At 43.3% G+C, this 14,320-nt stretch overlaps 1 protein-coding gene across 1 annotated transcript in view; it reads right to left on the bottom strand.

Annotated features, from left to right (window-relative positions):
• Positions 1-12,292, bottom strand: part of RNASEL (ribonuclease L (2',5'-oligoisoadenylate synthetase-dependent)) — a 16,117-nt gene extending 3,825 nt beyond the window's left edge. Inside the window, exons 1-5 of the mRNA XM_011942117.1 lie at positions 12,174-12,292; positions 8,396-10,040; positions 6,825-6,910; positions 4,472-4,677; positions 3,657-3,789 (exon numbers count right to left, since the gene is read on the bottom strand). Coding sequence (XP_011797507.1) covers positions 3,657-3,789; positions 4,472-4,677; positions 6,825-6,910; positions 8,396-9,875 — 1,905 coding nt within the window. The 5' untranslated portion in view covers positions 9,876-10,040; positions 12,174-12,292. The remainder of the gene's footprint in view (positions 1-3,656; positions 3,790-4,471; positions 4,678-6,824; positions 6,911-8,395; positions 10,041-12,173) is intronic.
• Positions 12,293-14,320: the final 2,028 nt, after the last annotated feature.

Genomic DNA, 14,320 nt, shown 5'->3' with positions numbered 1-14,320 from the left:
AGGCCTGGCAACCATGGCCAAAGTGAACGGTTATTTTGTTTGTTTGTTTTTGTTTTTTTAGGTATATTTCCAAAAGGAATAATTAATATTGTTAAAGTGATCACCCTGCCCTAAGCTATCTACACATTCAACACAATCGCTGTCAAAATACCAACATCATTTTTCACAGCATTAGAAAAAACAATCCTAAAATTCACATGAAACCAAAAAAGAGCCCCAATAGCCACAGGCATCTTAAGGAAAAAGAACAAAGTTGGAGGCATCACATTATGATATACCTCCGATTATTCTGCAAGGCTAAGATAACCAAAACAGCACAGTACTGGTATAAAAATAGACACATAGATCAATGGAACAGAATAGAGAACCTAGAAATAAAGCCACAAACCTACACAAAACTGATCTTTTATGAAGTCAGCAAAAACACACACTGGGAAAAGGATACCCTATTCAGTAAGTGGTGCTGGGACAATTAGATTGCCATATGTAGAAGATTAAAACTAGACCTCTCTCTCACACTGTATACAAAAATCAACTCAAGATGGATTAAAGACTTAAATGTAAGACCTGAAACTATAAAAATAGTAAAAGAAAATCTAAGAAAAACTCTTCTGGACATTGGTCTAAGCAAAGAATTCATGACTAAGACCTCAAAAGCACAAACAACGAAAATAAAGAGAGAGATGGGGTTTAATTAAACTAAAAACTTCTGCACAGCAAAAGAAATAAACAGAGCGAACAAACAACCTGCAGCATGGGAAAAAAATATTTGCAAACTATGCATCCAACAGAGGACTGATATCCAGAATTTACAAGGAACTCAAACAACTTAACAATAAAAAATAATAACCTCATTAAAAGGTGGGCAAATGACATGAATAGACATTTCTCAAAAGAAGATATACAAACGGCCAAAAAGCATATGAAAAAATGCTCTGGGGTGCAGTGGCACCATCTTAGCTCACCGCAACCTCTGCTTCACAGGCTGAAGCAATTCTCATGCCTCAGCCTCCCAAGTAGCTGGGATTATAGACGTGTGCCACAATGCTTGGCTAAGTTTTGTATTTTTAGTAGAGATAGGATTTCACCATTTTGGCCAGGCTGGTCTCAAACTCCTGACCTCAAGTGATCCACCCACCTCGGCCTCCCAAAGTGCTGGGATTACAGGTGTGAGCCATTGCACTCAGCCCAAGAAACCTTATATCAAAAAGATACCTGCACTCATATGTTTATTACAGCACTATTCATAATAGCAAAGATATGGAATCCACCTCAGTGTCCATCAACAGATGATTGGATAAAGAAAATGTTTATATATATATATTTCAGTCATAAAAAAGAAGAATGAAATCATGTCTTTTGTAGCCACATGGATGGAACTAGAGGCCATTATCTTAAGTGAAATGACTCACAAACAGAAAGTCAAGTATCACATGTTCTCACTTATAAGTGGCAGCTCAATAATGTGTACACATGGATGTATGGAGTGGAATAATAGAATTGGAGACTTGGAAAGGTGGGAGGGTTGGAGGAGGGAGAGGGATGAGAAATTACTTAATGGGTACAATGTACGTTATTCAGGTAATGGTTAAACTAAAAGCCCAACTTTACCACTACACAATATATCCATGTAACAAAACTGTACTAGTACCCTCTAAAGTTTATATTTTAAACAAGGTTACTTGTTTCTCCTTGCCTGCAGGTATCCCAGGGCAACTCCTTTCATATCATAGTAATGTCATCCTCTTTCTCTGTGCTTGTCACCCTCATAGATACAGAGCCATAGATGGCTCTCATATTTAGAAAGAGTTTGGGCTACAAGATCAAAATGCAACAGTCAAGAATCCAGTGGGTCACTTAGGACTGATGAAAGAGCAATGCTAGTGAGGATGCTGCTGAGACTGCCAGGTGCACTCTGTGCAGAACACTCATGAGAAATGTCAGGCACGTATGTGTGGCAGGATGGGGCAAGTCAAGAACCAATACAGTCATGCAAGCTGGAAAACTTGGGCTCCAGACCTATGCTAACAAAATTAATTGTGTGACCATGAAAAGGGGCAAGTCAGCAGGCAAACAAAGTGTAAAATGGGAATTAAAAGGTAAAACTTGAAGTTAAAACTTGAAGTCTATCAAAATTCAATATAAGCTCATGGAATTTCAGGAAAAGAACCAATACATTGGGAATCAAAGAACAAGTTCCTCTTTCCAGCTCTGCCAGTCTCTGACTGTCTGGGCATGAGTAATTTGAGTGTGGTCTCTGAGCCTCAGTTTCCTCAGTGAATAAACGAGTTGGTAGACTTGATGCCATCATAGCTTTGTGTAGTGGTGTGGCTTAAGCACGTGGCCTCTGCAGCCATCCTTCCTAGCTTCAAATCCTGGTGCACCCCTTACTGGTTCTGTGTAGTTGGAAAAATTATTTGTCTGTGCCTCAGCTTGCTCATCTGCAAAATATAGATGATTGTCTCAGCAGTTGTGATAAGGATTAAATGTAGTAACTCATGTAAAGTCCCAAGAACTATGGCTGCTACATAATCAAGCACTATGTAATCATTAGCTATCACCATCACAGCTGCTTTCAAATTCCTTTGTTTCTACAAGTTAAAGTTTTAGCCAAAGTTTGATAGACATTCGTTTAGTAGAGTTATGGCACATCTACTCCACGCCAGGGATACAGTAACTCACAAGACAATGGGTAGTCTCTGCCTTCATGGAACTTACAGGCTAGCAAGGAAAATGGACCATAAGCCAGTAATTATGAGTGTGATGTGCAGTCTAGAGACCAGTGAGGGAAGGAAAGCAAAACAAGAATCAGGAGAAGCAGTATCCCAGGTCAGGCCTAGGATAGGAAGCTGTTGGTTTCCAAGACCTGAAGATTGTGGGTTCTCCCATAGTGCTTTGCACATGTCCCTAGGATGCCCAGCACACATCCCACAGCATCATTTCCATGGGCTTCTCAGCCCCACAGGGACACACTGTATTCTGCTTTGTATGCTCAGGGCCTTGCATGGGTCTAGCACATAATTGGTATTGTATAGATGTTTGTTAATTAATAATGAAAGTTCTGACAGTACTGACTAGATTGAGATGGTGAATAATTTTTGTAGAGTTCCACTATACTTAATGCAAGTTACATGGAACTTTTCTTAAAGAGAGCAATTTGAAAGATCATCTTTTCTTCATAGTCTATTTCCTCAGGCACAATGTAGGTCTGTGTGTGGATCCTGAGAGCTGGGCTGTTCACAGGCAGTGGAGGCAGCCAGGCCGTACCCGGACTGAAACGCCTCATGGTGAAGCACTTCCCTTAGATTAAGTTCTATTTAGTCAGCTGCTCTTGCCATAATGGTAATAGGATTATCAGCCAAGTGTGAGGGAAAGGCTCGTCGGCTGAAATAGGGCCATCCAGGGGGGTCCTGAATAAAAGTCTATCAGAGAGGCATGAGTCTGAATGGGAGAGAGAGAGGGCCAGCTTCTGAAAGTGGAAGTAGACACCCCAGTGGGGAGCCTAAGGGAACAGGGATGGGGAGGACAGGAGAGGAAATCACCTCTTTCAGGCTCTGGTTGGCCACTGGTATAAAATAAGGTAGAAAAACTAACATAAAACATTACACAAATTCTTATTCCTGGAATAACCCCTGCGCTGTAGGAATTATTCATACCTTAGTTGTCCACTTGTCAAAACTTACGGAATGTTCAGAAGGCCCAGGTTGCAGTAGTCTGAGGATCTCACTTTTATGTTTTCGTGTTTTGATGTCGGATTCATTTCCCACATTCCGAAGCGTCCTATAGCGGCTGAAGATGACTAAATGATCTAAATGATCATGATCACCCCATCCCTCCCTTTCCTTTTCTAGAAAAAGGAAACTGTTAGATTTTGGCATTTTTGTGTTTTCTTTTTCTTTTCTTTTTTTTTTTTTTTTTTTGAGATGGAGTCTTGCTCTGTCCCCCAGGCTAGAATGTAGTGGCACAATCTTGGCTCACGGCAACCTCCACCTCCCGGATTCAAGCGATTCTCCTGCCTCAGCCTCCCAAGTAGGTGACATTACAGGCACCTGCCACCACACTTGGCTAATTTTTGTATTTTTTGTAGAGACAGGGTTTCACCATGCTGACCAGGCTGATCTGGAACTCCTGACCTTGTGATCTGCCCGCCTCGGCCTCCCAAAGTGCTGGGATTACAGGCGTGAGCCACCGCGCCTGGCCAGATTTTGATTTTTAATAAAAGTAATACAACCATGTCTTCAAAAATTCTGCATGATGGGAGAGGCAAGCATCTCTTTTTTCCCCCCTTATTCTTCACAAATGAAAAGCAGACTCCAGAGAGGTTAAGTCATCTCTCCAAGGACACACAGCCAGTAAATCCCAAGCTGAGAAAAAAGCCTGGGTCTCCTGATGTGCCGCCCAGACTTCTGTCTGCACCACCTCACCCTCTCCATCCTGGAGGCCTGTGGCATCTGCTCAAAGTTTTACTTACCTCTCCCAAGTCCAAAAGAAGGGATGACCTAACAAGTCACTCAGACAGTCCCTCACATGTTCCCCAGGGTGGAAGAGATGATGAATGAGGTCCTTAGTTTCCTCATCTGGAGAAAGTTGAACTACCTCTTCATTACTTTGAGCCTTCAGTTCCTCAAATGAGATGCTTCCCTTCTTTACCACATAGAGGACCAGCCGTCCAAGGTCCTGCACAAAAGCCAAAAATCAAGCCAAAGGTGCTTACTAATTATTAGGGTTACCCTGGAAGGAGTGGTGCAGGCTATTAGCAAACAAGATGATAGGAGGAATCTGAAGTAGTTTGTAGGCTTGTTAGGGAGGGAAGACATAGATTTGTGCATAGAGACCTCTTCAAGGCAGTATGTAGCCCACACCACTTAGTTTTATGAAGAGCAAAAGATACATATGAGTCACAGTTGTTAGGGCAGACTGCTCGGAGGAAGAGAGATTTGAGCTGGGCCTCAAATGTATGGATAGAATATAGATAAATTGAGGAAAGGGAGAATGCTTTAAACAAAGGGAGAACTGGGAGCCTGGCTGGGAACTGGGACTTTGGGTCTGAGGCTATATCACGCAGCAAATAAAAAAGTCAGTCCAGGCCAGGAGAGGTACAGTGATGACCCCAGGGATTAGGCCATGGCCAGGAGGAAAGGCCAAGAAGAAGGTCACCTAAGGAACTCTTTGCACTAGCCACCAGTCAAGGAAGGAGCTGAAATCTGATGCCACCAAACCAGGAGGCCAGACATATGGATGGAGAGTCTTGTCCATTGGGTGGAAAGTGCAGCACCCTGCAAAACTCTCCAGGAAACACCTACCCTGACAGGGTCAGAATCAGCCTGGGGGCTTTGGTCTATAAGCGGCCAATCTCCATGCCCTCTCAGGAGCAACAGCTATTTCAGAGTCGTCATCTTTTTGGCCAAGCTTAGGTTCTTTCAAGCTGGGAACTGACCTCACTCCTCCCAGGAGTTTTCAGAGAACCTTAGGATCCGGCCTTCCTCAGAGCGTAGCCCACGAGTTTGAATTTGTGGTGAAAGAAACCTCACTTACTTTGTTCTTAGGTAGAAAAGTAACTCCTCAATGAATATTGGAGATATTTGAAATTCTCTCCTGGACAGAAGGCGTGGCATGCTCAGTTTATTTACTTATTAAGCTAATGGAGGAAGAGAGATTCAAAGAGATACAGCAAGGGGACACAGCGACAGCCAACTCCGCACCGACCCAAGCTGTTGCACGTTCCCCTTGTCATCTTGAAAGCTCTGCTGAAGGAGAAGCCCAAGGAAATGCCGTGGCCTGCAGGGGAGTCAGGACAGTGAGCAAGACGGGGAAAGCCTTGAACGTTCTTTTATTCCTGATTAAAATAGAAAGCCCTCCAACTGCCCATAGGAAATAAGGTAGTGAACTGTGATGGTTAATATTGAGTGTCAACTTGATTGAGTTGAAGGATGCAAAGTATTATCCCTGGGTGTGTCTGTGAGGGTGTTGCCAAAGGAGAGTAACATTTGAGTCAGTGGACTGGGAGAGGCAGACCCACCTTCAGTCTGGGTGGGCACCATCTAATCAGCTGCCAGAATGGCTAAAATAAAGCAGGCAGAAAATGAAAGAGCAGATGACTTGCTAAGACTTCTGGCTTTCCTCTTTCTCCTGTGCTGGATGCTTCCTGCCCTCAAACATCAGTATCCAAGTTCTTCAGCTTATGGACTTTTGCACTTACACCAGTGGTTTGCCAGGGGCTCTCAGGCCTTTGGCCACAGAGTGAAGGCTGCACTGTCAGCTTCCCTACTTTTGAGGTTTTGGTACTCAGACTGATCCACCACTGGCTTCCTTGTTCCTCAGCTTGCAGATGGCCTATTGTGGGACTTTATGTTGTGACCGTGTGAGTCAATTCTCCTTAATAAACTCTAACAAACTCCCTTTCATATATACATATGCCCTACTAGTTCTGTCCCTCTAGAGAACCCTGACTACTACATGAAAGAATAAGGAGGCAGGCCGGGCGCGGTGGCTCAAGCCTGTAATCCCAGCACTTTGGGAGGCCGAGACGGGCGGATCACGAGGTCAGGAGATCGAGACCATCCTGGCTAATATGGTGAAACCCCATCTCTACTAAAAATACAAAAACTAGCCGGGCGAGGTGGTGGGCGCCTGTGGTCCCAGCTCCTTGGGAGGCTGAGGCAGGAGAATGGCGTGAGCCCGGAAGGCGGAGCTTGCAGTGAGCTGAGATCGGGCCACTGCACTCCAGCCCGGGTGACAGAGCGAGACTCCGCCTCAAAAAAAAAAAAAAAAAAAAAGAATAAGGAGGCAGTAAGAAGAAAGGTAAACTGGATTGTAGAATTTACCTCTAGATCTCTCTTGACTTCCTGTGGATCTCCAGTCCACTTGATGCTCTTATCAAAATCTGCCAGGTGAACAGCATTCTTAGAATCTAAGGAAAAGTGTGCAGAGGCACATTGAAAATACTCATTCTCCATAAAGTGAGAGTCAATTGATTTACATAAACATGTAACATGCTGTAAAAATCATCATCTCCGTGGAAGGCAATAATAAACCTTATATCTGTACTGCCATTCACCCCTCAAAACACCGCCATGTGCACTGTTTCATTTGATCTATTAGGTACCTGCCAAGAGCAGCACTTACATTTTATTTTTTCCAGGTCAGGGGGTAGGAAGGGATGAGGACAAATTTTTTTATTATTATACTTTATATTCTAGGGTACAGGTGCACAACATGCAGGTTTGTTACATATGTATACATGTGCCATGTTGGTGTGCTGCACCCATTAACTCGTCATTCACATTAGGTGTATCTCCTAATGCTGTCCCTCCCCCCTCCCCCACCCCACAAGAGGCCCCAGTGTGTGATATTCCCCTTCCTGTGTCCAAGTGTTCTCATTGTTCAGTTCCCACCTATGAATGAGAACATGCAGTATTTGGTTTTCTGTTCTTGTGATAGTTTGCTGAGAATGATGGTTTCCAGCTGCATCCACGTCCCTGCAAAGGACATGAATGGGATGAGGATAAATTTAACCAGCTCCTTGTTCATGCAGTTCCAGGGGCCAAAAGCACAGATTTGTAAAGGAGCTGTTCCCTTACACTGAGCTTAAATCTCAGTGCATGTCTATGGATCAGGTATGTACTCTGCTTAGACCTTTAGGCAAGAACAGCCTTTCCTGAGCACCTATGATGTATCAGATGCCTTACCACTTCATCATCGCACTTAGACCTCATAACAAACTGATGAAGGAGGCATTATCAGTCTCAAGTGAAGAAACTGAGGCTCACAATATCAAGTGACTTGTCTGAGGTTATAAAGCTACAAACTAGGCTTCAAGTCACCCTAATCATTGCTGAAGCCCTGGCTTGCTACCCTGTACCATATTGCTTCCTGGGACTTTCCGGTCAGCTCTGCTTTTCTTTTAACATTTAAAAGAAAATGCTATTTTTCTTTCCTTTGTTTGGCTTGGACCAGTGGATTCTGACTTGTTCTGCCTTGGAGTCTGTGTCTTCACTACATCACATGTTGTCCCGACATCCTCAACTTTGACCTCAATTTTGCCAGTAAATTTCATGGTTACTGCCACCTTGTCTGAAGGAACTCACCTCTAGGATTCTCAAATTTCTAGAGCTACTTTGATCCATGACAGGCCATCATCTGTTTATTTTGCCAATGGCAATATAAGGCTAGCCTGGTATTCTGTTGGCATCAACCAACCTCCATGTAGACTAACAGAACCCAGTTATAACTGGTAGCAGGAGACACTGCACTGTAATTATGAATTTGTTGTAATGATCCTCAAATTGAATCATCCACATTTACTCTAGGCCTCTCCTCCCTGCAATGAAAAACTTTTCCTTTCGTAAACAAAGATCCCACAATTTCTAAGAGAGAATTGGAATTGCAGACTCACCTATTAAGATGTTTTGTGGTTGCAGATCCTGGTGGGTGTATGCACAGGACAAGTGTAATTCTTGAACAGCCTTAAATACAGATGACAGGACATTTCGGGCAAACTCATCTTCCTCATTTTCCACATCTTCCCCTCTGTGCACCTCCAAACACGCTTCCAGAGTCTGCTCACAGAGAGTGACACACACAAACAAATGGCCCCTGTGGCTCTCACTCCCATAGAATGTCACCAAGTGACTGTTCTCTCGGCTGCTTTGCAGACAAGAGACTTCCTGCCGTGCACGTGGGCTGCCCTCACAGAACGTCTTCACGGCTACTTCTTGCTTCTCATAGAACCCCAGGTAGATGCCTCCTTCTGAAGTATCAGCAATTTTGTATTTTTCATCAATAAAGAACTTGAGTTTGCCAATCATAGGGCGGTATATTCTGTGGAGATCCTTCAGGGCTGCCCCCCATTGTGAGCTCTGAGGCTTCCAGTCTTCGGCAGGAGGGTGAAAATGTTCTTTGGCTCCATGAGAGAGAAGTAATTTCACAAGGGAACTGTCATAATTCCGCCTGGCTATCATAACAAGATCCCCACAATCTGTACTGGCTCCACGGTCGCACAGCAACTGGGCAATTTTCTTTAGTTTGAGTTCAACAGCAAGCAGCAGTGCTGTTTTGCCGTCACTGTCTGTGTCATTAACCTCTATGTGCTCTTGCTCCAGAAGCCTCTGCACCAAACCCAGGTGCTTCTTCTCCACTGCCAGGATCAAGGGCGTCTTCCCTCTTTCTCCCCTCACATTGACATCAGCCCCATGGTCCAGCAGCAGATGCGTAATAGCCTCCACATCCCTATTATGAGAGCTCAGGAGAGCATGGATCAAGGCATTTCTGCCCATATTGTCATAGGCGTTGACATCTGCCCCCATCTCATCAAGGAGAATCTTCAAGACCTCTACGTGTCCTTCTTTGGCAGCATCCATGAGAGCTGTGGCTCCTCCTTTCCTCAGCCGCTCTTGATCTTCCTTTGTCTTTCGCCTCAAATTCACATTTGCTCCTCTCTCATAAAGGAATTTTAGGGCTTTGACATTACCATACACAGCGGCTTCCATGAAGGCTGTGAAGCCATAAAAATCACACTCATTGACATCTGCTCCTTTAGAAAGGAAAAGTTCCAGCAGCTTCACGTTCCCCACAATCGCTGCGACGATAAAAGGCGTGGCCCCATTCTTCTTCCTCAGAACAGGGTCGGCATCGTAACGAAGCAGAAGTTCCACAATGTCCTCCCTGCTCATTTGTACTGCGTTATGCAGAGGTGTCCAACCTCCTTCCTCTTCCTGAAAATTAACGTTGGCCCCACCTTCCAGCAATTGCTGGACCCGGTCAACACCTTCGGTTTGAACAGCTTTAATCAGCAGGTGATTGTCTTCCACTGTAGCCCTTCTACCGCTGGAGGACGTGGGTCCCTCCTGGGGGTTGTTATGATCCCTGGTCTCCATGACGGTAAATGCCACCTGCTACCACTTTTGCCTTTTCCTTGAGAAAATGCAAACTTACCTCCTTGCACTTAATCAAAGAAACTTTGAGTATAAATTGGGATTCTCTGGCAACAGAGCAGCAGAGTGTGAGGAAGGAACAATGTTCTCAGTCTTCTGATATTCCACCTGGCGACAAAGAGGTGCTTTATAATTTTACAATAGGGAGAAAACACTTGGATTAGAGAAATTAATTATATTAGCATTTTTCTAAATATATATATTTATTTCTTATAACTTTTAAATTACAGAATATTATAAATATATGTAAATTCAAAATAAGAAAATTATTTCTCTAGTCCCAATGCCCAGAAACAGCCAATGATAATATTTTAGCATATTTCTATATATTTATTAAGACATTTGCAATTATACCCTGTTAGTAACTTTGTATCCTACTTCGTTTCATTTAATGCCACACCATAAGTCCTTTCCTATGTTACTGCAAAGTCTTGTAAAACATTTTTCATGGCTGTGTAATATGAAATCATACAGTTGTTTCATTTCTCGATTACTGAGTGGTTTTCAAAAATAAGTTTTAAAGGGTTTTTTAAAATTTAAAATTTAAAAATTCTAAATGATGTTGCAGCAAATTCAGCTTATTTTATTTTCTTATGATAGATCTTATGATATATTTCATATGATAGACTTCAAAGAATTGAATGACTGTTCAAAAGATATGATTGCATTTAGGATTTTTAACCTGTATTAACAAATTGCTTTCAATGTCATATAAATATATTCTTACCAGAGATAGGTGGCTTCTTAAAAAAAAAAAAAAGAAGACCCTGAAAATATGCACATCAATCATTTATCAATAAAAAAAGAAGAACCCTTATTCAATAGGAAAAATATATTTCTTGGCTTTTTTTCCCTTCGCATTTCTCATGTCACCATGAAGGTTGATCACTGTGTTTGCTGACTCTGTGCATGTCCTCTTTGTACAACCGTGTGCCCCTGTTTAAAGTACAGACAATACCTGACTTATGATAGTTCAACTTATGATTTTTTTGACTTTGCAATGGTGGAAAAACCATAAACATTCAGTAGAAACCGCACTTCAAGTACACATACAACCGTTCTGTTTTTTACTTTCAGCATAGCATTCAATAAATACATGAGACATTTAACACTTTATTATAAAATAAGCCTTGAGCTAGATGATTTTGCCCAACTGTAGCCTAATGTAAGTGTTCTGAGCACATTTAAGGTAAGCTAGGATAAGCTATGACGTTCAGTAGATTAGGTGTATTAAATGCACTTTTGACTTAAAATATTTTCAATTTAGGATGGGTTTATCTGTATGTAACCCCATCATAAGTCAAGGAGTATCTGCAGTAGTGAAAAGAGCTCATACTCTGACCTTAGGGAGATCTACGTTTGAGCTTGTGGCTGCGTAATTTTTTACTATTACTTCCTGTAACCTTGGATTGTTGAATCTCAATTTTCTGCTTCCTGAAATAGAGACAAAAACAAATAGTCATGCGTGTAAAGTACAGTCATGTGTGTAAAGTACAAAATATTAGCCTCTCAGTGAATGTTAGAGCTAATTATATCTCTTTATGAAGAAAAAAGTTGCTTAATGAATTCTATTCTCCCTACACATGTGCATAGAGCTACTACATGAATAGGCAACTGGCAGCTATCAATTTCATCCAACTGTCAATCAGATCTGAGAATTACAGATCCAGTTCAATCATCAGCCCGAAACTGTTGCCTGAATATTTAAATAACTGTATCTGCCATAGATTTCAGGAAGCAACCCTTTTTCAGCAATCTCACCACTCTGACGGTTTCAAAGCCTCAAAGGTTAATCGATTAGCCTCTTAGAGGTTTAATTAATTGTGCAACACAAACACGATCACCAGGCAATGAAATCTTTGAACGAAAGTGTTTGTGTAGACAGTCCCCATTACAATCAGATGTGAGGGGGGCTGGTGTAAACAAAGGAGCCGAGAAGGAGAGGAAATATCAGGAAGCCCTGAGTGGCACATCAGAGTTGAGAAGAGACCAGCCCGCGGACAATCCTGCTTTCAGTTTCATTTCTCTGTGCGACCAGAGATGCCTGAGAAACTAAGAACATGGATAAATGATGTGTGGACTGTGACAGAACCCTGGAAAGGCACTGGAGGAAGATCCTCCCGGCAGCCGAGGGCTGGGAGCTCCCCTCCCACTTCCCAAGTTCTCCAGCTCCGAAGCCCAAGAATTCTTCAAGATCGACTTCTCGAGCTTTTCTAGCTTTCCTCCTTCTGCCCGCCTTACCTACTCAACTCAGACGTCTCAGTTATTCCTTTGGCAGCCAGTAAGCCTGGAAGACTGTTTGCAGCCGGAGCAGTTTCCTCCTTCTGCGTCACTGAGCAAGCAGGGCGGAGCCAAGAAAGGAGTGAGGAATGTGGTAGTGGAGGGAAAGCAGCCACAGGCTCACTCTGGCACCAGGAGCCAAGCTTCTGCTTGCATACCTTCTGGAGGAAAGCAATGGCCACTTTCTGTCTGCTGATGAGGAATGTGATGCCCCGGGTCCTGTCACTCACCTCTCAGTCTTGCAGTCTTTCAGGTGGCAGCAGCCAACTCTGTCCATCACTCTTTCATCCTTTCTTTGTCATTGCAAATTCTGGCCTTCTTGGAACAGAGGAATGGAAAGTAAATAATAAAATATTGAGCACCTGTTGTGTGCCAGACACAATGCTTTACCTGCAGCATGATCCCAGTTAACCCCTGACAATCTTGTTGATTATGAAACTCAGGCTCACAGAAGCCAAGTAAGCCGAAAGCCCGAGCCCTGTCACCTGCCTCAGCTCACTCAACTCACAACTCTGAGATAGTGCAGCCTCCTGAGAAGGGCACTGGACTGGCAGTCTGGAGACCCGATCCGACAGCCAGCTCTGTGGCTGCTTAGCTGAGTGACCTCAGGCATGTGATTTAACCATGTCGGGCTTCAGTTCTCTCCTGTAACTTGGTTTTGAAGGTTCCTTTCTGCTCTACAAGTTCTGTTCTTGACTATCTTCCTAGCACTGAGCTGTGTACTGTGTACTCACTGCTGCAGTGGAAAGTATTTCCATCCCCAAAGAATACCCAGCCTTGCTGGGGAGACAAAGCCCTGAGACTTGTGAACAGCAAGCAGTGGGTGGTCACTTGACGACCGGCTGGGTTGCCATCCAGACCTGGGGCCTCTACCACCCCTTACACACCAGGGACTCCCAGGCCTCGCTCTCTAACCCCAGCCTCTCTGCTGCGCTTTAGACCTACAAATCTCAAATATGTGTCAAACGGAAACACTCATCTTTTCCTAAATCTGCCCCTCCTCCCATTTATCCCATCTCCACAAATATCCCATCTCCCACCTGGAGGCCACCCCTCATCCTCATCCCAACACCAAGTCTCTTGCTTTCATCTGCAAAGGGATGACCAGTCGAGTCCTTGTCATCATTTACAGCAAGAAACTGAAGACTTGCTTCCTAGCTTCTCATCCATTATTCCACCCTGCATCATTGACTCACCATCATTTTCAGGACAAAGTTCAAAATCCTTAACCCATTATTCATTTAATTAATACTTATTGGACAAGCGTGGTGGCTCACGCCTGTAATCCCAGCAGTTTGGGAGGCCGAGGCAGGCGGATCTCCTGAGTTCAGGAGTTCAAGACTGAGTCTCTACTAAAAATACAAAAAGTAGCCAGGCGTGCTGTCATGCACCTGTAATCCCAGCTACTCGGGAGGCTGAGGCAGGAGAATTGCTTGAACCTGGGAGGTGAAGGTTGAAGTGAGCCAGGATAGCACGACTACACTCCAGCCTGGACGACAGAGCAAGACTCCATCTCAAAAAAAAAGAAAAGAAACTTACTGAGCCCTGACTATGCTATCAGTGACTCTTCTGTATGTCTGGCATAGAGTGATTTACTGTACCAGTTCCTCATGGAGTTCTTCTTGGAGTTTGCATTTTAATAGGGAGAAATAGATAATAAACAGTCGAAAAACCCAACATACATGATTTCAGATCGTAATACAGTCCCTGCCTGTCCCTACTCCTCATGGGTATCATCAGTGCTACCCTCCAGTTCCCCATCACATTATGTCACATGCTTCTACCTCTACGTCTTGGCCTATGCTGCTTTGCTACCAGAGCTAATGATGGTAGTAAGAGTGAAGAAGATGTGGATAATTCTGTTAATAGTGACAAACATTTACATAGCTCTTTAATATGGTCCAGGGACTGTTCTGAACACTTCATATATGTATTAAATTGTTTAATCTTATCCTTATGACGTCGGTACTATTTTTGTCCCCATTTTGCAGATGAGAAAACTGAAGCATAAAGTGGTTAAGCAACTTGCTCTAAGGATTTGATCTATATCACTGAACATCACAGAGAAACAGCTTGTCCCCATTTTTTTTTTTTTTTTTTTGAGATGG

The sequence above is a fragment of the Colobus angolensis genome, unplaced genomic scaffold, assembly GCF_000951035.1.
Source record: "Colobus angolensis palliatus isolate OR3802 unplaced genomic scaffold, Cang.pa_1.0 Scaffold206, whole genome shotgun sequence".
Lineage (NCBI taxonomy): Eukaryota > Metazoa > Chordata > Mammalia > Primates > Cercopithecidae > Colobus > Colobus angolensis.
This window is presented reverse-complemented; position numbering and strand designations above follow the sequence as displayed.